At 49.1% G+C, this 22,360-nt stretch overlaps 1 protein-coding gene across 1 annotated transcript in view; it reads right to left on the bottom strand.

The window, feature by feature from the left end:
• VILL (villin like) overlaps nucleotides 1-20,460 on the bottom strand; it is a 37,493-nt gene extending 17,033 nt beyond the window's left edge. The window contains exons 1-6 of the mRNA XM_071428506.1: nucleotides 20,276-20,460; nucleotides 8,948-9,029; nucleotides 7,285-7,359; nucleotides 4,581-4,777; nucleotides 2,028-2,136; nucleotides 1,215-1,325 (exon numbers count right to left, since the gene is read on the bottom strand). Coding sequence (XP_071284607.1) covers nucleotides 1,215-1,325; nucleotides 2,028-2,136; nucleotides 4,581-4,777; nucleotides 7,285-7,359; nucleotides 8,948-9,016 — 561 coding nt within the window. The 5' untranslated portion in view covers nucleotides 9,017-9,029; nucleotides 20,276-20,460. The remainder of the gene's footprint in view (nucleotides 1-1,214; nucleotides 1,326-2,027; nucleotides 2,137-4,580; nucleotides 4,778-7,284; nucleotides 7,360-8,947; nucleotides 9,030-20,275) is intronic.
• Nucleotides 20,461-22,360: the final 1,900 nt, after the last annotated feature.

Raw genomic sequence — 22,360 nt, 5'->3', positions numbered from 1 at the left:
TGCTGCTCCCGCAGGGCACACGGGAGGAGGCATGTGGGAGCCACAGGCATGTGGGAGCCACAATAGGCACTCCCTGTGTGTGACTGTGCACCAGCAGCTCCAGTGGTCCCCTGGGATGGTCTGGGGGACAGATGAACACATGCTGAGGCCAACGAGGCAGGATGCTGCAGAGCTGCAGGACCCCGGCCGCCCCACGGTGACATTTTACATTTAAATGTTTCAAGTGTTCAAAAAACGTGGATGTCTTTGTGAAAAAAGCAGCATGAAATGTCAAGCAGCTAATTAGGCTGAAATCTCCATCTTCAATTGATTTTTTTTTTTTTGTTCCCATGACTCTTACTGCAATAGCTTTGAAAGACTCCTTTCTTTATCTCCTATTTGTCTCTTTATCAGACATAGGGGATGACCTGCTTGAGGGGAACCCAGCAGCCACAAACCTGCTCCCCTTCCTGTGTTGAGGATTGCTTTGTGTCTTCTTCAGCACCCACAGGATCTCCACTGTGCCCCAAAAATGGGCAGATTCCCTGGGAAGATGCCCCCTCTCCCAGTTCATCAGGGGACACCACACACAGAGCAGACCCATCTGCCTTTTAATATTATAATGACCACAAGCTTGGCCACCAGCTTTGCTGATGACCTGTTGCTGTATCTTGCTTTATTAGATCTCTGTATCTTGGCTCCTGTATCAGTAAAATAAGGGTAATGATCCCTTTGCAAAGTGCTTTAGGAGCTATAGATCTGACCTATCAGCACCTGGGTTATGTATTCCTGCTTGTCTCATACTGACCAAGCCAGAACTCCCTGTTGATGCTGTAAACAAAAAATTAAAATTAATCTACCCTGGGGTGGTTATAGCAGCTAAACCTACTGGAGCTGCTGACTTTCTAATCCTTGCCATGCAAACAACAGGGCACAGAGGGATGGAGATGAGCTCCAGAGGGAGCTGGATGACTTTCTAGGGCTGGAACTAGTGATGTGCCCTTGGCTGCCTGTGGAATGCAACCTGAGGCCATGTCTGAACTGGAGCAAAGCAATTCCATGGGCCTCTAAAACCAGCAGACGGGCAAGTAGAAAATTTATGATTATTTGGTCATATCTATGTTGTTGGTCATAAGATTTTCACTGTGAAAACATTGTGAGTTTTTTCCTTTATTTTTTTTCCCTAGGCATCAAAAAATGCCACCTTAAGCCAAGTGTTTTTTGCCTGTACTCACCCTGGATTTCTCAGCAATGCTGCAGCTGGGTCCATTCCACTGGATCAGCACTTTACCAAGGTCCAGCAAGAACACATCTCCCTTGTTGAAACTGTCCCAGGAGAGCGCTACCTGTCACAGGGAAATTAGAGAGTTTGGCAAAGCGGGGAGGACGAGGAGAGCTGCAGGTGACAAGTCCCAGCCATGGCAAACCTGTCCCTGGGGATGCAAGAGCAGGTTTGCAGTGACTGCTCATTCTGCTGGCACTCAGCTCCTCACTGAGCACAGTGCTAACACCAAACCCTCGAGTGAGGACTTGAACACTGAAATAGAAGTTTGTCACAGACATCTTTCATGAAAAATCCTTTCTTAGGATTTTTCCTTGTGAGAAGCTGCAGTTTCAGAAACTAAAAGTAAACAATGGTTATCTGCTGCTGTGGAATGCAACAGGTAGACCCGTGATTGGTCTCCTGTGGATGTTGGGATTTACTGACCACTCATGGCAGAGCTGGCTCTTGCTCTCTGTCTGAGACACAGATCTTTGTTATTCATTCTTGTCTATTCTTAGCTTAGCTAGCTTCTGAAGAAACCTTTTCCTTTCTATTTCTTTTTAGTATAGTCTTAATGTAACAAATATCATAAAATAATAAATCAAGCCTTCTGATCATAGAGTCAACATTCTCGTCTCTTCTTCATCCTGAAAACCCTTGTGACCACAGTCACAGAAGTTATTGAGCAGAAATGAGATACCCACCTGTAAATCTGCTCAAAAATGAGTGTAGGAGGAGAGGGAAGGAGAAATGATCTATAAGAAGAGCAAGGTCTTCTTCTTACCTCTGTGGCTGACACGTGCTTCTTGCCCTTGACGTGAAGGAGACGCTTGATGTTGTACATGTTGGTCTCCACGTGCTTAAATCCTGAAGCCACTCCTCCCTTCTTGTAGCTGTTGTGCAGCAGAGAATAAAGAGTGAGAGCTGGTTAGAAAATACCTTCCCCTCTACCCTCTGAGAACATCCCAAGATTTTGGTGGCAACTAAAAAAACCTAGAGGAAAAATAATCTCAAAGTCCTAAAATTGCAGCGGCAAATGCTGTGTTCCTCACTGCTGTTCATGGTCCTGTTCAAGGTGTCTGTCTGCCTCTTATGGGTGTTGTGTTTCTGCTGTGCACACAATTATAGAATCATAAAATCATTTAGGTTGGACAAGACTTTCAAGATCATTGATTCCAAGCATTAAACATCCTGGGAGAAGATGAACAGGCAGGTCAGGGATGGAAATGGAATTGTATCCCAACCAAACTGAAAATCCCATTGACCATGGCAGTGGCATCCCAAAATTGAAATATTCCATAAGCATTCAATTAAAATATGAAACAGACTTGGCAGAAAACAAACTTCCTGCTAAAATTTTGTTTTTTTCAAAATAGCTATTTTATTAAAAGCAGCCTAGACAGGAAACTGTGGCCAGAAGCAGAACAAAACTGTAAACACTTACAGGACACTGTGTTTCTCTCAGATTTTACCTCCCAATTTTTTTTCTTCCATCCTTGAACACACACTTTGCAGCAGCCACTCTCAGCACTGTTATCACCTCATGCCACAATGCCATCCCCTCTCTTGTGGCAACTTTTCACAATCATGAGAGGGCACAACCCCCCACAGAAGTCCCACAGCCCTTCTAGTGGGTTTTTTGGGGTGATTCTAATCCACTCTTACATATCCTAGAGCATTTTAGAAACAGATCCATTGTTCACACTACAGTAATAACTGACACAATGCAATTGCCATTTAGGTGAAAAAAGGGACAATTGTTTATTTTAATTTTTGCCATGTGGGTACTAGATGTATTTTATTGTAGGTGGAAAAGTACTGGCTAATGTGGTCAGAAATGTGACTCACAGCACCCTAGACTTGTTTGGCCCAGCTTAAGATATCCACAGGAGGATGCTGTGGTGATTAGTCCACCTGCCAAGATGTGGAAAGAGCTTCCTTTAATTTCTCATTCTGCCTCAGACTTCTTCACTGACCACAGGGATGTGGTTTAGACCCAGATGAATTCTAATGTTGATTTCAGAGGCAGCTTTCCAGACAGACTGGTTTTGAGGGTCTGATTTTCATTTTCAGTCCTTCATTGTCCCCTACTCATCTTCAAGATGAGGCTAAAAGCGCTTTTCTCTCTCAGAAAAGTTCTGAGGAGATTCATGAGAGGTTGTTGAGATGCACAAGACAGAGATATCCAGACAGACTGGGATGGAGGATATTGACCCAGGATTATCTGAGTTTCCTTCAGATGTTTGAAACCAAAGCACTCAGGCTGTTTATTGCCAATGAAGATCTTCCTTGGAGGACAGTAACTGGAGTGCTTCCAAAAACCCAAGAGTGAGCAAAAAAAAAAAAATATCCCTGGGATTGGATTCAATATATCAACATATCATATATTCAACAGTATCTTTTAGATGACAAAGGTTCAGTCACTTTTTCCTTCCACTTCAGGAGTATTACACCCAGTATGAGCCAAATTAGCACTTCACTGCAAGGTGGATATTAGTCTGAAGTGCTCGGAATGGACACTTCAAAGTCTGTGGAGGAGAGGAACAAAGACCCTGAGGTGAACAAAAGGGAGGTTAAGATTCATTTACTGCAAAAATCTGGGAAAATGACCAGTGGAACAGAATGCCATGGCTCCAGACTGAATAAATAATTCCTTCAATATAGGAATTCTTTGCTCTGAATTTTAACCAGCATCAGTGCTGACCAGGGAGGTCATTCTGTCCCTCTACTTGGCACTGCTGGGGTCACACCTGGAGTGCTGTGCCCAGCTCTGGCCCCTCAGCTTGGGAAGGACCTTGAGGACCTGGGGAGTGTCCAGAGGGGACAAGGAGGCTGGAGAGGGGCTGGGAACACAAACCCTGTGAGGAAGCCCTGAGGGAGCTGGGGGTGCTCAGCCTGGAGCAAAGGAGACTCAGGGCTGCCCCCATCACTCTCTGCAGCTCCTGAAAGGGGCCTGTGCTCAGCTGGCCCTGGGCTCTTTCTCCAGCAGCACTGACACAACCAGAGCACACAGCCTCAAGCTGCACCAGGGGAAATACAGGTTGGATAGCAGGAAAAAGTTTTTCACAGAAAGGGTGAGAAAGTTCTGGAATGGCTGCCCAGGGAGGCGGTGGAGTCCCCATGCCTGGGTGTGTTTAACAAAGCCTGGATGTGGCACTGGGGGCCAGGGTTTGGTTGAGCTGTTGGGGCTGGGTTGGACTCCATGATCTTGAAGGTCTCTTCCAACCCGGTCATTCTGTGATTTCTGTATTTTTCACATTTTTGAGACTTAGAGAGAAGCAGAGGGAACCTCAGGGGCCACAGCCCCCCTCGGTGAGGGTCATTTGGTGCCACTCACATGATGCCGTGTCGGAAGTAGCTCTGGAAGGTCTCGGACTCGTGTCCCTGCACCTCGCGGTGCTGCACGGGGCTGCCCCCGAGCGCCGTGTCCAGCTGTGTCACGTACACGGCCGCGGCGCCCTGCTCGTCCTGGGAGGAGTCCTTGCCAATCCAGTAGTGCAGATCCACAGCCGAGCCACGGGAGCTCCTTTTGGTCTGGAAGAGGCGGGAAGGACAAATCCAGGTGAAGGCACAGCCCGTTTTTGTGTCAGAAAACAGAGTGACCACGGAGTTCCCCCGTTCTGCCTTTCTCCTGGGCAAGGGGAGAGAGGGCAGAGCCTCAGGTACTCCCTGGGAGCTCAGCCTGGAGCTCTCCTCATTCAGCAGAGCAATTTATGGGTTTTATAAACTGAACTGAAGGATGTTTCTGTTTAATATTCTAACTCCCATTATCAAGGAAAACGGAACACCCATGTCTGAAAACATTTTTGTGTCTGAAAACATTTTTGTTTCGGAAAACCAAGTGACCACAGAGCCCTTTCCCAGTTCTGCCTTTCTCCTGGGGAAGGGGAGAGAGGACAGAGCCTCAGGTACTCCCTGGAGGCTCAACCTGGAGCTCTCCTCATTCAGCAGAGCAGTTTATGGGTTTTATAAACTGAACTGAAGGATGTTTCTGTTTTATACTCTTTTATAACTCCTATTATCAAGTGAGTGTCCGTGTCTGAAAACATTTTTATGTCGGAAAACCAAGTGACCATGGAGACCTTTCCCAGTTCTGCCTTTCTCCTGGGCAAGGGGAGAGAGGACAGAGCTTCAGGTGCTCCCTGGGAGCTCAGCCTGGAGCTCTCCTCATTCAGCAGAGCAGTTTCTGGGTTTTATAGACTGAACTGAAGGATGTTTCTGTTTTATATTCTTTTATAACTCCCATTATCAAGGAAAACTGAGCGCCCGTGCAATTAATGTGTTCAGCTTGTTCTACTATTGTACATTTTGATATTATGACTTATAGCAGGTTCTTCTCATAGGATACCTTTTGAAATGCAATGCACATTGCTATTTATTTGCCTGGAGATGCTACCCCTTCTTTCTTGTTGTCGTTCTCACAGCACATGACAGAGCAGCACAAACTGCCTTGGAATTCCTGCTGACTTGCAAAACAGACATAACTCCAAATGAAGCTGAGCCAGTGTGTGCATGCTGGGATTCATCTTATTACAGAAAACCCCAGCAGCCTAGAAAAAGGAGGCAAGCAGGCTGAGAAGAAGGTGTGCTCAGTGTTATTTGAGTTGTGCCAGTTATTTTTCTGCACCCACTGTGTTAAATCCCATTGTGGACACCTGGGAAAGGTAATAAAAGCTCATTTTATAAGCTGGATTTGACACTAAATTCTGTTTATTTGCTTTGTGCAGTGATACCACAGCGAAACACAGCAGAAGGAGTTGAATAAAATCCAGCTCTGCTCCTGAGGCACAGATAATTAATTTGTGGAAAAATCACTCAATTTAATACATTGCTATTGAAGATGATCAAAGTCCCATTGTCCCACGGACAATCATTATTTGGAAAGGCTCCAGTAAAGAAGCAGAATGCAGAGATGAGTGTTTTTACCCTCCTGTCTTCCAGGGAAAAGGAGAATAGTGGGCTGATGAAGGGCTCTTCTGCCTGGGGAAGTTGTTGCAACAGAAGCTGAGCCTGTGAGCATCAAAATCCATATTTACACTGCCAGCTCCCTGCAAGAACTCCAGCATTCTGCTCTAAGCATGTGTTTGTGGGCCTGTAACTCAGGCTTCCAGCACTCAGAAAGTACCCTAGAGGCATCTGTGTGGGCATTTGAGCAGGAGACACATCCTGTGCTGCTGTCCTAGCCTGCCTTCCCATCCTGGCACCGGGGGGATGATGTGCAGTTGGGTATTGTGGGGCACTGGAGGTGTTGCTGCCTCTCCACTGACAGAGATGTGTGCAGGAGGCACACTCAGGCCCAGGAAGTGGGAAATGCTTCTGGTCTCCACCCTGTGATGGGTTTGGGTTCAGTGGGACCTGGGCTGCTCTATGCAGATGAAGAGATCTGGAAGGGATTTTAGGAGGTGAGTGTAACACATCATCCTCCTGCCAAAATCTGAGACCACGAGGCAGTTTGCACAGAGCAGAGCTGGCTCTCAGCAGCCCTTCACAGCCAGCTCAGATAGGTCTGGACCAAATTTGGGTGGGGCTGAAGTGTCCTTATGGGGACATGGGATGGGCTGCAGGGCCTCTGCTGCTTACGTGACACACGGCATGGAGCATCTTCATGGCACACATCACCTGCCAAAAATGAGACCCTCCAGCTGGTCACATCCCACATCCCCCACGGACTCCCATTATTCATTTAAATGTGGTCCTTGATTGAGTTTTCCAGGAATGTACTGGTCATTTTGCCATGCCTGGGTATGACTCAGAGATGTTTGCAGGAGGAAAGAAAGATAGAATCTTTGCTGATTGGAAGATAAACACTTTTAATGAATTACTAAGTTAATGGCTCCTCTGAACTTCTGATTTACTAAACAGGCAGTGTTGTCACAACAGCCACGTGAAATTCAGATCCATGATTAGATGGTGAGCACACATGCAAAACCACTGCAGCGGTGCTTTTTCCACAGGACAGGTAGCTAGGAGCCAAGGCAAATCTAAATTAAAAGGGTTGAACCAGTTGCCCAACAGAGAGCAGTGTTTGCTGTCTTACTTACGTGCAAAATGATGTAACAGTCTCCTTCAAAAAAAGTCCCATAAGCTTTTTCAGGCACAGGAACCATCTTCATGTTCTGAAAGGAAATCAGAGTTGGGGTCATTGCTAAAAGTGAAGAGCCAGGAGTTGGTGTGTATGAAACAGGACAGGCTGGGCTGCACAAAGCACTGAGGTGACAATCAGGGGCTGGAGAAGGAAGAATCAGGGCTGAGTTTGTGAGCTGGGAAAAGGCACTTCTGGAGGAAATATTCAAAGTACTAAGAAGTGAGCATGGAAAATGAAGATTTTGCTTGGCCAGACTGACAAGTATGTTTTAGTGTCCTTGCCCTTGTGCAATCCTGTAGATCTACACCTGGGACCCAGGCTGAAGTGCTCCAGAGCTTGCATTTGTAGGGAATTTCCCTACTTTTTTTTAATTTACAAATTTTATTTGCTTTGATTTCCCTACAAATTTTTTATTTGTAGGGAAATTAAAATAAATGATCTCAGGAGAGTGAGGACATCTCATCCTAGGTTTAGTTTTGGGCACAGTTCTTTGTACCCATGAGTTCGAGGATAATTTTCAGCACTTTGTGAGGATAACCCCTCTGCTAGGGGCTCAGGGCAACCAGCTGAGAAAAAACAGAGCTGAGAACACTGATGGTCCCTCACCCCTCCAGACCCTAATTGCAGATTTCCTCTGGCACGAGTGCATAATTAACCATGCATAATTAGCCATGCCTGCCCAGCACAGGTGCCTGGCTGTGCCACCCACCAGTCCTCACGCAGCTCCTGGGCTGGAGCTGGCTCTGAGGTTCCCTGAAATTAGAGCCTTGCATTCTTCTGCTGGCCTGACTTGTCTCCCAGCATACCAGCATGACCCCTGTGAACCCACACAGCTCTAATTACAGATCCTCTGGAAGCAGCTCCGCTCAGTGCTTTGCAGAGAAATGGAAAGGGGAAGGCCCTGGGATATCTGGAACATGGTTGTGACCTGCTGAATATCACCTGGAGATGTTGGAGCCTCTTCCTTCTGCTGCCCTGAGGGATTCTGCACCTCAGTCTAAACCCACTCTCGTTGCAGGGGAATGTTCTTGGTGAATTGGGGCAGAAAAAGCAGAGTTGAGCACAGCTCGGGTGCAATCCAAAACCAGATACCACCAGCAGCAAAAAGGCAACCACACAAGCTGCAGGATCTCTCCTTGCAGTGACACAGAGTAGGAAAGGCAAGGAAGAAGTACAAATAGACTCCATGGAATGCCTTTGCTGCAAAAATTGGTGTTTTCCCCATGCCAGCTGCTGGTGTAGACTAAGACTACCTATGAATAACCCATCTTGGTGAAACAGGGGATTTCTGGTGTGTTAAAACAGCCTTGCATTGATTCCAAAAAGGAGTGAGAAAAGCTTCCAGTGCTGGAAGAATTACTTCAGTCCCACCACATTCCTGTTTCCTTTGTAAACATTATCATCTCCATTTTACAGAGCAGGAAACCAAAACAATAACATGTTGAACATTTCATGGGGAAATACTCAGTCTGTTTCCCACTCTATCTTATCTTTAGGACCCTCTTTTCCCACACAGATTGCTGCAAGAATTAATCTTCCCTGAAACACAAACACACAGATGTGCAGGGGACACGTGCCATGACTGTGACAGAGGACATGTGCCATCCCTCTTGTCCTACCTCTATGCCCCATATCTGCAGTCCCAGCTTCCTCTCGATGCTTGGGAGGTTTGTGTCACCTTCTGTCATCCTGCAGGCTGAGCTAGAAGGCAAAGGAAGAGCAAAACTCAAAATAATGATATAATAAGATGTAACAGTGAGTGTGCTGGTCAGCTGGGTTCCTCTTGCCATCAGAGCAGGTTTAACACAGAAAATCCACATTTTGAAGAGTCTCTGTCTCTGCTGTTAACAGTTAGGTGGGATGAACCCCCATTCCCAGGCCATCCATGCTCAAGAAGGGCCAAGCAAAGTGCAGGATCCCAGCCCAGCAAACACTGGATAGGACACTGCTGTTTGGGTGGGGGATCAGTTTCCCTGGATTTGAAGAGGTGGAAAGGATCCATTGGGGATCATTTTCCCTGGATTTGAAGAAGTGGAAAGGATCCATTGGGGATTATTTTCCCTGGATTTGAAGAGGTGGAAAGGATCCATTGGGATCATTTTCCCTGGATTTGAAGAGGTGGAAAGGATCCATTGGGGATCATTTTCCCTGGATTTGAAGAGGTGGAAAGGATCCATTGGGATCATTTTCCCTGGATTTGAAGAGGTGGGAAGGATCCTCACTGGGCTGTTGGACCTGACACCAGTACTGGTTTGTTCCCACCATGGCACGAGGGGTGGAGGAGACACAAGAGGGCCTCCAGGAGTCCTGTGCCCCCCTGGGGCAGTCACTGCAGGTCAGGTCAGGTCTCCTGGCCTTGGGGGAGCCCAAGGAATGAAGCTCTTCAACTTCAGGCCAACATTCAGGTGTAAATTCAACCGGGTATCTCAGGGCAGGGCACCAGGCTCCCAGCTCCATGCAGGCACAGCAGCACACAGAGGGAGCCAACCAATACCCAGAATGTCTATTTTACACAAATCCCAGCATCTCTCCAAGCTCTGCAGCCTCCTTGGGGAACAAGCAGGTTTCAGGTTGCCCACACAAAGGTGTCTGAGAATATCTGAGGTGGTTGTTGTGTCTTCAGCTGCCCCTCTGATGGGTGGAGGTCTCCCATCCATCCTCTACCACACCCACCAGTCGTGGGGGAAAAATTCTGAGCTATGCTCCCTGTTCCTACTGCTGAGGTTTTTGCCCAAGAAACAACTTCAGAACCCAGCTTGTTTACAGGGCAACTCCCAGAAACAAATGGAATCCCAAAGCAATGTCCATAAAAACGTGGAGTTGGATCCTATTGGAGCTGGCTCCACTGCAGCAGCCACGGGACAGGCTGTGCTTGTGCAGGGACACAACCCACACCAGCCTTCCTGTGAGCCAGTCCTGCTCACAAATCCAGGCTCAGAGAAAACACAGCTCAGTGTTCTTCTGAGGGAGGGGGAGAGCAGAGCTGTGATCCCTGCCTGAAGGTTTTTATTGCTCGCGTTACGAGCAACAAGTGCCGGTCACCCTGAAGAGGTGAACACCAAGTAAGAGCACAAAAAATGCTGCCAACATTGGTCCATCCAGACCTCCCTGGCTCCTTGCTCAGGTGTTTCCTGGGGTGTTTTGAGCACAGCCCCAGCACCTCTCTGCTCCCTGAGCAGGCACAGCTGGGCAGGGCTCAGCAGGAGGAGTCAGAAGGGCTCACTCCTTCCTGAACACAGAAGGACTGCTGGAGACTGAGCCCATGAGGCCTCAGGAACACATTCAGCAACTTTCAGCTCCCTCTCTGGTCCTCCAGAGAGCTTCCAGGCAGGAAAACAAACAGCAAGCACAAAATAAGACATTTTTCACTTCAATTCCCAGAAAGGTGATTGACACCCACGCAGGTTAAAAGCCAGATCCAGGAGGATATTTCAGTGTCCACAGAGGAGGCAGACACTGTTCTAAATGGTGTCCTGACTCACCTACAGCCCTGGAGGGGAGGGCTATCAGGAACTAAATAAAAAACATGGTCTTAGCTCAGATCTTTAGCCAAAGAACTCTCCTTTCTTTTAATATCACATTTAAAAGTTCCTTATCAAAGAAAAACCCAAGTGAAGCCTCCTTCCCTCAGCTATCTTTTTAATTTATTTAGGGGTTTTTCCTTCCAGCATCAAAACAGGAAGAACCTGAAAAGAAAGCCAGTAAAGACACTTATATTTGAGGGCAGTGGAGTTTTTTAGCAATGCTGACCCTTCTCCCTGTGGAAGGCAGCAGGCACCTTCCTGTCTCCCTGTGGAAGACAGCAGCTGGCCAGCTGTGAGACACAGCTGGATCCCTGCTCCTCTTAGCATCCCAACCTCTCCTGGAAAAATTAACCCAAAGGATGCTGAGGTTCCTCTGAGAGCCAGCAGTGCCCCACAGATCCCCAACCAAACCTGTCTGACTGGAAATGAGGAGCTTGGATCTCCTTCACTCCTGGGGATCCTTTCTCCATCTGAAAGCTCACAATCAGTGCTGGCTCCCCACTGCTCTGAGAAATGGTGCCCCTCCCTTCCTCCTTTAGCTGGGGGAGTGTGAATCACAGACAAGGCTGGCTGTTTCTTTGGACTTTCCAGCTCCTTTCAGCCAGTGGCCAAGTTAGAAATAATAGGAATATGACTTACATAATGAAGCAGCTCATTTCATTAATGATTAAATGTGAGGTTTTAATCAGATGATCCCATAATTCAACTCCTGTCCAGACATGAAATCTGGTATTTATGGAGTGAAATCTTCCCATCTGTGCTGAAACTATGAAGGGCAGAAACTTTTAGAATTTAAAAAGGAAAAAAGGGATGTTGAGGGTCTTGGGGCATTCACTGTGGGGTTTCAACAGCAGTGTCTGGGGCAGCCCTTATCTCAGTCAAACCAGTTTTGCTCAGCATTAGGTGAAATGCAAATTGGCAAGGTGTGAGTCAACCACCTCAGGGGCAGGAATTCAACAGGGAAAGTCACTGGTTAGGAGGTGGATTTGCCTCCTTGGGCAGACCCAGCTTTACCTGTGAGGGGAGGAGAGGAGAAGCAGCTGTAGCTCATTTCTCTGCCCCCACATTAATAACATAGAACCACTCAATTTCCACCTCCAGGGCCAGCCTCTCCCATTGCCACCATTTCCAGGGAGATCTTCCTCTCTGCAAGGGAAGAGGAGAAAAGTTCATCCCTTGAACGTGGGCTGGGAGGTGGCCACTGAACAGCCAAGGCAGCTTCTGGCTTGGGGCTGCTCTCTGGGTCATCCCCACTTGTTAAGGTGCTATAAATGAAATTGCAAAGATCAAATGCTGCTCTTGACTGAGGGCAGAGAACCTGGAAACCGAACATCAGTGCCTGGCCCTTGACTGGATGTTACAGCCAGGGGCACCTGGAGCCTCCAGAGCTAAAATCAAAGCTTTTCCTGGCACAACCCAGGCAGCAAAGCTGGTGGGTGAAGGCAGATGGGTCCCCCTCACACCCACTGCCCTTTGTGCACTGCCAAAATTGTTACTACACAAGTGCACACACCGCTGCTCTCAAGGTGAAGAAAAAGGGAAGTTTATTGTTTTACTCCAACATTTATAGTTTTCCAAAAGTGACAGAGGATTGGAGGGTGACAGTGCCACCTCTCCAATGACACTGGACAAACCAACAGTCCCTCAAACTTTTCTTCCTCTATAAAAGAATGTAAAACAGTAAGTTATTTATATAAAGTGTGTGAGAAAGTTTGCTACAAGAATGGAAACATCAGAAGGCTCAGAAAATCTTAAGAAATCAGGGAGACACAAAGCCACAGCAGCACTCCTGCTTGCTAAATCCACCCCTCATCCCCTCTCCAACCAGCACAGCACCAGGAAAAGCTTCACCTTCAGGAAGGACTACATGACTAATTGAGTGTCAAGGTCACTGCCAGGGCTGGTTAATGATTAATGGCTGGGGTGGCAGTGCCAGCCAGCCCTGGGTCAGCTCGGTCCACGATGGAACCCAGACCCTGCAGGACATTGCTCCAGGCAGCCTTGGGCTGTTTGGGTGGGGAGGAAAGAGCAGGACTCAGCAAGGGGACAGGGGAGCATTTCCAGCTCCTGAAGCACATTGTGAATTCAGGCTGCTTTGGCTGGCCTGGGCCCTGGCTGTAGTCACAGCAATAAAACAGCCCCAGTGAAATGACTAATGCTCTGTACAGCTTTGGGAAAATAGGAAGCAGCTGTGGCTCCAGCCTTTCCAGGCTGAAAGGCCTAATTACTGGGAATGCTTGGACTGGCATTAGATGAGGTAAAGCAGGGGCTGTTGAATTGCCCTCATTGTCTCCACTAGAGTTGGGCATCTGGGCCCAGTAGGTGCCATTTTTCGTTTGCAGAGAGGACAGTGCTGAACTCCTGTTTTGCCCAGAGGAGTGAAACTCAACACTGGAGTTCCCTCCTGAGGCTCATCAGCTGCAGCTGAGGAACACTGACTGTCCAGAGGCTCACACTCAGCCTGGGTAAGCTGTCTTTTGTTTCTCTGTTCCAAAAGGAGAAAAGGCAGCTTTTATACCCCAGGAAAATCATGGCTAGGGAGGGCCAGCTATGGGGCTTGTCTGCTCTCTCATGTTGTCACACTTAGAGCTCTAAGACCTTCCTCCAAGCCATACTGGATGTGCTGGAGCCTGGTGGGGAGGGCAAGGAACGGGATATGCATGGTGGGGATGGGAAAAGAGGAAAAAGCACAGCTCAGCTCCTCCTCCTGCTCCAAGTGCTGTGAGGTCCAGGCTCAGGAGCTCAGTGTGGCCCCCAAGCCAAGGCCAGGGCTCTGCCCAGACACGCCTGGGTGACCACAGAAAGCACTTCAGCCTTCTTGGAAAGAGCTGTTGCCTGGCAGCTAAAATTACGTAAAGCAGGCCTTGAAATAAGATGCTATTTCTGATCATGGTGGGCAATTAAACATTGGAACAGCTTATTAGGGAAGCTGGCAGGCTGGGCTCTACTTAATGTCTTTGAAATGAGATGGGTGAGTGGCTGTGGCCAGGAGCTGCTGCTCAGGTGCTGCATTTCCAGAAAGCTGCTCCTTCCCATGGCTTTGGCAATAAAACAAACACTTGGACTGGCCCTTGTGCTTCAGCCACCTCCACTGGTCAGAAAAGATCCCCTGTCCATGCTACAGGATCGTCAGGATGGATCCTGAAATGGTTTGGAGGGTTTATTTTAGACTTCAGTAGTGCTGGATCAAAACCTGAGATGGGGCATTGGATGGGGTGAGCTGAGATTGGGCTCCTCTCCTCAGGGCTGGAGATGTGGGGCAGGATTTCCCCTTTTTCCATGAATGGCTGCCAGGGATCCCCACAGCACAGCAGACTGGTGTTTTCTGTTCTCTGCTCGTGGGCTGGGATGCTGAGGTGAATGTGAGTGAGGATATAAGAGCATGGGATGAAGAGATGGTTTCATGTTAATGATGGCCTCTCAAGCTGTAAGTGCTCTACAGCCCAGGAGAGGTTTCAATTCCCTATTCAGTGAATTCAAAGGATGCAGAAACCTGGATTCATCTAGCCCAGGAATCCCTCAGGCTGTGAAGGAGCAATAACCATTTTGGCCTGTCTGAAATAAAGCTGACCAGTGTTTCTGGGACCCAGCTGCTCTGGCCCTTGAACCCTGGAAATTTACCCCATCTCCAACCCAGGCCCTACAAGAAACAAACCTCTGGTTTAGTGTGACTTCTTACAACCTGTGCCTTCACCTCCTGGCCACTTCTGGCATCTCAGACTTAGCAGCTGACCCTTGGTCATTCCCAGAAAACCACTGAGGCTGTGAGCTTCACCTTTCAGCTCCTCTGAGGATGGACTTTGCACTAATCCTCCAGTCCCTCCATTGTTCCTAACATAAAAGCAAAGAGCACAAGGAAATCCCAGACTGCTGGGAAACAGCCACCTTCCCAGCTGCACTAGCCCTCAGTTTGTATCTCATCTCCCTCTTCAAATTCCTGGTGATTTAGAAGGGAAGGCATCTCATGATTTATCTCCTCTGACTTTGACTGCAGCTGTGTTTGCACCTGCCATAAATTCTAGCTCAACACCTTACTCCATCCAGGGAATGTTGCTCATCTCTCCACACTTCTCTTCATGATCCCCCTTGTCCCCCTCTGTTTATCTCGCTGCTGGTACAGTTCCAGGAGGAACTGATCTTTAAGCAGATGGTCTGGAGAAACTGATTGGTAAGAGCAGATTGGTTTTTTTCCCTCAAACTGCTGCTATTTCTGAGTCTTCCCTCTAAAATTTTACCAGCTGAGTGCTTGTCCTGGGAACGAGGGAGCTGCATTGTCCCAGCAAACTTCTCACAATGAGGGAACAATGCACTGACAATTAAACCAGAACTTTGCCTTCAGCCCCAGCTCCCAAGTCATGTGGTCTGAGTTTCCACATTCATCAGGCTGGATGTGGAGCCCAGAGCTCAGCTCTGGCCAAGGTGGGGCTGGCAGGGTCCCCTTGGTGTCCTACAGAAGGTCAGAGCACCCACGCAGCTCCTGGCTCAGTTCTTTCCCAGCCAATCCTTCTTCCCCAGGATGCCCTGGAAAGCAGGAGGCTCCTCCAGGCAGGATCTCTGCAGGCTGAGGGCAGCCCTAAAAGACTCAAAGCTTCCCCAGGCAGCAGCAGCAGAGGCTGAGCTGCAGGAAGCTCTCCCTGAGACCAGCCCCTGTGACTGATAACAAAGTCACTGCTGTGCAAACCCACCTCTCTGAAGATCCATGAGAAAAAAAAACAAAAAAAACCCAAAAAAAAAAAAAAAAACAGGCACAAGAAGCTGTTAAAAACTTCCTGCATTGTGCTGGTGTGGTGCCAGGTGCATTTTTGCCAAATAATAAATTTCAGCTTGGTGCACACCTCCTTCAGAGGTATCCATTGCACCTCCAGCATTCCCCTCTCCGTGGGTTTGTGAGTCAGCAGCAGCACGGAGCCATCCCAAGGGAAAGGTGAGCAGGCAGCTTGCCAATTCATCAGAACAAACCTCCCCTTTCTTTTAGCTCTTTCTCCTCCTGAAAGGGAGAGATTGCTGGCTCAGGACCAGCCCTGCATCCAAAGGCAGGGCTTCATGCAGGAGGTGCACACAGATGGAAAGCAAAGCCATTTTAACTCCTCTTCCTGGTTTCCAGGGAAGGGGTTCAGGTTCCAACTAACTCCTAATTACTCACCACCTCCACAAAAACAGTTACCACCCTCTCCCACATCAGCATTTTAACAGAGCATTATTTAACCCCATAGCTGCAGGTTAAATAAAACCAGAGCTGAGACATCAGGGAGGAGAGAAAGTGCGTTTGCTCACAGAGGAGCACCTGCTCTTCAAAAGCTCACAGGAAGAAGAAAACCTCAAAAAAATTTACATTTTTCCCAGCTGAAACTGAGGAAAAGGCCACAGCTTCCATGCAGAGCCTGGGGGAAGGGGAGGAGAGGGGGTTGGAGGCTGGGATTTATCCACCTTCTCCTGGGTGTCAGCTGCACAAGCCAGGCTTCCCCTGGGTGCTTCCCCTCATCCTGGTGTTTGTTCTGGGGCAGATCCAGTGAATCCTGGACAGGAGGGACTTGCTGTTCCCTTGGCCTAAGAGGAAAACCCCTGGGTGGAGAGCCCAGCTTGCCACACTGCCCTCCTGCTCCTCCAGAGTTTGGGGCTCAGGCCCATCCACTGTGCCCCAACATTCTGCCAGCATGAACTGAGACAAATGCCATAAATAAAACCTCCTTTAAACCCAGCTGCCAGTGCCCAACAGGCCCCTCCTTCTCAAAAAACAAGGCTGAGTCAGGATTTTTGTTGCTGCACGTAACAGTTTTGTAATTACTGTAAGAATTCACATGCCTATGGGAGCAAGACAAGGAGCAGCTTTTCCCTGGTGCACAGTTTAATGAGTGCAGTCGGATAAGCCCTTGCCCACAGGACCTGCTTTTGGTGGTGATGGAGCAGGGGAGATGCTCTGCCTCCACTCAGACCAGCTGGAGAACTGGTTCCAGAGCATTGGCTTCCCAGTGGGAAGAGGCAACATTAATATTAACTGCCAAAAAGCAGGGACTGTTTCAGTGTTGTCCCAGTTCAGACCTGCAAGCATGACATCAAGCTTGGGAAGAGAAACCCAGGACTTCCATTAAAAAAACAAACAAACAAACAGAAAACCCCAAAAAACAAAACAAAGCAAAACAAAAAAAAAACAAAAACAAAACAAAACAGAAAAGCCCCCCGCCCCAAAAAAACCCCCAAAAAACCCAAACCAAACCACAAAAAAACCCCCCCCCAAAAAAAAAACCCCACAAACAAACAAAAAAAACAACCCTGAAAAAACCCCAAGCAGGTTTCCATTTTGGATTGCAAGTGAAAAGCCCTGGACCTCAGCAGGTGCTCTGTGGGTGACTCTGCACTTCCATCTCTGGCCCAGTGAGGTATAAAAGGTTTATTCAGGGGGAAGTTTTGTTTCTCAAGCAGCAAAGGGAAGCTCATCCCTTGTGAGTGTTGGCACACACAACTCTAACTAAGGACAGCTGATCTGTGTCAGAACAAAAGAGGACCAAGTAACCCAGCCCAAAATTGCACTGGGACGGCTGCTGAGCCAGGCTGTGAGCTGCCCTTGCTGAGCTTTAAGGCCTCAGAAGCAGAGCCAGCCCTCCCAGGATCTGCTCTCAGTGCAACTCCAGCTCCACACACCTTTGTGGCAGCAGTGTCACCTCCAGGCTGGTGCTCACCCCGCCCCTGAGGTGTGTTTGTCACGGTGTCACCCAGCCCTTCCAGCCCCAGCGGGGCTCTGAGGCTGCTCCCGGCTCTCCTGGGACCCTGGAGGGGCCACTCAGCTCCTCTGGGCAGAGATGAAAGCAGAGAGAGCAGCAGGTGAGTAAAACAGCCCTGAAAATGCTGCAGAAACAGCTTCAGGCAGAGTCACTCAGCCTGGACAATCTTTCTCACCTGGAGCTGCCAAGGGCAGTTTGGTGTGAGCACCAGGAAGGGAAGCAGGCATCTGACAGACTGGGATGGGTGGGATGGCAACAAAGGACTGTAATTCAGGCTCTGCACACTCCCAAAGGAAAGATGGGTACCCAGACACTCTCTCCAACCCCAAAAAAGAACACAGTTTCCAGCCCTGCCTGTTTCCTACGCCGTGCAGCTGTTTCTGTAAGAGCAGTTTTAAATAAAGGGCCAGGCACAAACCTCTCCTTTCATCCCAGGGCATGGCAAGAGGACATTTTTAGGTAGAAGAGGTCAAGTGCTGTGAATAGCTCCTTCCACAGGAGCTGCCCAGGATGGGGCCCAACCATGCAATTTAAGGTCAGTGTCACATCCCTGACGTGGATATAAGGTAATAACAAGCTCCACTGTCACTGTACCCAGCTCTGCCTCAGATAAGCCTGAGGAGGCTCAGATAAAGGCAGATAACAAATGAGAGAGTTTCTGTTACAAGCAGAGATCCTTGGAAATCAAGGCAACTGAATTGGATGCACATCCCCTGATGCCTGGACTTTTCAGGGTGAAAGATGCCAAAGAATTTAAATGATAATATTCTCCCTTTTCTGCATCCCTTTCGCACCCAGAATGGGTGGAAATACAGTAGAAATGTTTAGTCATTCAGGATAAACCATAATTAGGCCCCTTTCCAGGGCTGTCTTGTATGGAGAGAGAGCTCATGAGAGGAGAGGTTTTACTGAGTTGTGGGAGAGTGTCTCCCTTTGTGACTGAAGGATCTGCTCCTCTGAGGGGACAGCAGAGGATGAAGAATATATGTGAAGAAACAAAGAGATATTTTGGGTGTAGTGTGGCTACCCTGGGGTCCTTCCTTGGGCAGATGGACATTTCACCCATGGAAAGCCCAACCTGTGCCTTGTGTCAGCCCAGTGACAACCTCACAAGGCTGACACAAAAATGTCCTGAAGGAGGAACCTTGAGCAGGCTCAGTGGTGGCACAAGTGTTCCCCAGGGGTGACAAAAGCACAGCTGGGGCAGGTAACACCAAAGTTTTGGCTGTGCCCTGAGCTCAGTGAAGGTCACCACATATTTAACTCTGTGGAAAGTGAGGGAAGGCTTTTGGTCCAGCAGGATGGGCCCAGCACACAGCTGAGCCCCAAGCATGGGGCAGGTGTCCAAGCCAGCCTCCTCTCAGCTGGGGATGGATCACCAGCAATAATTAGGATGGGGGCTCCATAACAGAAAAGAGAACAATTTCCATGCTGAATTTCCTTGCACGCTCTGTGGAAAAGGCCAGGAAGACACTGTGAACATCCTCAGCATCCCTGGCCCTGCAAGAGCAGGGATTTATTGAGCCAGCCTAAGCAGAAGATCAAGAGGAGGCAGGAGATCAGGGTGGCACTGCTCACAGCCACGGCACAAAACCTTTGCTCCCAGCTGGGAGCCTTTGGCAAGCGCTGCCTCAAAGTCGTGCCTGGGAAAAAACCATCATGAGACCTCTGTGTCTGCTGGTGAGAAGGGAGCTGGAGGAGGATAAAGGCATCCTGTTTGTGCAGGGAGGAGGAGGAGGAGGGGAGGCTCACCTGGCTGTGCCAGGAGGAAGGTGAGGCGGGATGGTTATGGCTTTTTTCTGATCTGCCTGTCCTTGCATTGCCTTCCACCTGGCATCCCGGGAGAGCGGTGAAACCCCTCTGATTGTCTAATCTGCACTTTGCAGGCTCTTATCAGCCCCTTTCGCTGCGGTGAGTAAAACGCACCTGGATGATTCAGCACCAAGCGCTGCTCTGGCGGGGCCAGTTTGCTTCAGCTGCTCTAACACTTGTTTACATCTGCGTTAGGGCAGCCTTGAATAACCGTGAACCTCCCACAGATGCTAATTCATATCAGCTCTCCTTTGTGTTAAATATTTATGTTCCTAATAGGCACGCCTAAGAAAAATACTGGCAGGCGAGCCTGCAGCTTAACTCCATTACAACTCAATTTTATCTCAGCGCAGCTCGCATCTGGAACGAGCAGGATGAGAAAACATTCTATTTGCAGAGCACAGCAGCCTGGCCATTAGCAATCTGTCGATCGGATGACAATAAAACCCATGGATGGGAACTTCCAAAGACTTTCCGTGGCTGCCTGGACCCATAACTGCGCCCCAAAGGCGGGAGAGCTTTTGGAAATCCCCACGGCAGCAAAACACAAAACAATCCAGGCCCAGACAAAGGTTACGCACGAAATCAAAGCCAGGCTGTGCAGAGAGCTGAAGGAAAAGTTGTGTCCTCGGAGCTGACAGGGAGCCCGGACGGGTTCTTGGCAAGCTCGGAGCTGCTCGTTCCAGCCCCAAACGATGTAAATCAGGGTGGGCTCCTTCCAGCAGACACATCCTGCTTTGTAACAGGGCAGGATCTTTCTTTTTTTTTTTTTTTTAAAGTATGAAGCATATTAATTTTTTTTTGTTGTTGTCGTTGTTACCATCTCACATTAAAAAGTAATCAAACAGTTCTGGCCGTATTTAAAGCCGGCGGGGTGCAGGACCTCGCTTACCTTGCTGCAAAGTGCGCGCTGTCCTCGCAGGTGTCCCCTTCCTTCTGCACCGAGCCCAGCGCCTCCTTCTCCTCCCCGCCGAGCTTCAGGGCACTTTTGTTCCCTGTTCTGCTACCTTGTCAGCCGGGGAACAGCCCTGTTCGGAAATTCAATCCTCTACTTAACCGCAGAGACACTCCTACCCGGAGATCACACCCATTCCCAGGCTCTGAGAGGGACAAAGAGGGAGCCGGTCCGGGAGAGTTTCAGCCAACTCTGTTTGCATCCAGTGTCCCCCGCTCTGAATTCCCTGAATGGTGATTAAGTGCTGCTTTCATTAAAAACCTGTTCTGTCCAGGTTAGGAGGGCACAGGAGGGATTTTTCCCCCCCTTTTCTCGGTCTCTGCGGGACAAAGCAAGGTGCGGTGCTGCTCAGCGTTAACCCTTGGGGACAAGGAATTCCAGCTCCGCTCGCTGGCTCTGACTGTCCCCAAAATTCCGTCCCGAATTTTGGCAAAGCTGTTCCAAAAGGGCTCGGGGAAGATCCCTGCTCTTCTTCTCCCTGCAAGGCCGAGCTGGGAGTCCCTGTGCCCCCAAGGAGCCCCGGGTGAGGATTGCCCCCAGGTTTAGGGATGTAACAGAGCACTGGAGTGTTTAACTGGGCTGCCCTCCCGGGAGAGCAGTAATGATAAACCAGGCAGCCCCAGCAGGGTTTGCTGAGCCACCTTCAGCAGCACAAAGCTCTGTGTGAGGACACTTACAGCTCATTGCTGAGAAAAAAATTACCTGTGAAGGGTGGATGTAAAATCACAGCCACTGAAGGCTGGCTGAGTCACTGGCTGGGGATGACCTGAGGAAAAATCATCTCCTGGCATTCCCAGCTGCTCCTGCCTGCCATGTGCTTGGTGCTGCTGATAGAGGAACATCCCTGTCTGGAGAAGGAACCATGTGGTACCTTGTCAGCAGCCACCAGCACTGATTTTGGGTATCCAGGGCTGTGTCCAGCTGTGCTCTGCACATCTCTGAGGATGGAGATTTTGGGGGACCCAGGGCTGTGTCCAGCTGTGCTCTGCACATCTCTGAGCATGGAGACCTTTGGGGGACCCAGGGCTGTGTCCAGCTGTGCTCTGCACATCTCTGAGCATGGAGACCTTTGGGGGACCCAGGGCTGTGTCCAGCTGTGCTCTGCACATCTCTGAGGATGGAGACCTTTGGGGGATCCAGGGCTGTGTCCAGCTGTGCTCTGCACATCTCTGAGCATGGAAACTACACACAACCTCTCAGGACTGGCAGCTGTCCAAGGCCTTCCCTTCAGATACATTTTTCCCTTGTCACTTCCTGAATTTTCTAGATTAGCCCCCACAATCTGAAAATAAATATGAATCAGCTCACCAGCTAAACCAGGTGGCTGAAGAGGTTTAAACCACAGTTCCCACAGGTCCCATCCACTGGCCACTGTTAGACCTCAGGGAGCTGTATTGGGAGGAGTGCCCAAAATACCAGTGCCACTGCCTGCAGCCTGGTGTGCCACTGACCACAGAGAGCTGCAAACCAGGGTGTGGCTGGACCTGCTTATTCAGCCTGGGTGTGCCCATTTCTGAGAGGATCACTGCAGAGGTCTCAGTTTCACGGTTTAAGATGCAAAACCACCTCCTAGCAAGTGATTTCTCCCTTTATGTCTGCAGGCTATAGCTCATAAACCTGTAACAGCCTTCACCTTTCATTTTTCATTGTTTTCATGTCATTCTTTTCATTCCACCATGCTGAGAGCGTTCATCTGTTGCAGGGGACAGAGGAACAATGCTTTGTGTTTCCTCCAGTCCACAGAGGATGGGGACCTGAAGCAGGGTCTGCTTTTATCTTTGGAGTCCACCCAATGATGTCCCAGCAGTGAGGGTCACACTCCAGCAGATCTGGTGGAATGGCTGTATCCTGTCCCTTGGTCTGTCCCTGTGAGCTCTGGCTGGAGTTTTGCAGAGGGATGTACAGCAGCATGTTTTCCAAAATTACATTTGGGAGAACAGAGGATGGGGACCTGCATCAAGGTCTGCTTTTATCCTTGGAGTCCACCCAATGCTGTCCCAGCAGTGAGGGTCACACTCCAGC

The sequence above is a fragment of the Agelaius tricolor genome, unplaced genomic scaffold (assembly GCF_023055355.1).
Source record: "Agelaius tricolor isolate 1412-34295 unplaced genomic scaffold, bAgeTri1.0.p SCAF_6, whole genome shotgun sequence".
Taxonomy (NCBI): domain Eukaryota; kingdom Metazoa; phylum Chordata; class Aves; order Passeriformes; family Icteridae; genus Agelaius; species Agelaius tricolor.
Note: the sequence above shows the minus strand (reverse complement) of the source record. Positions and strands in the feature narration are given on the sequence as shown.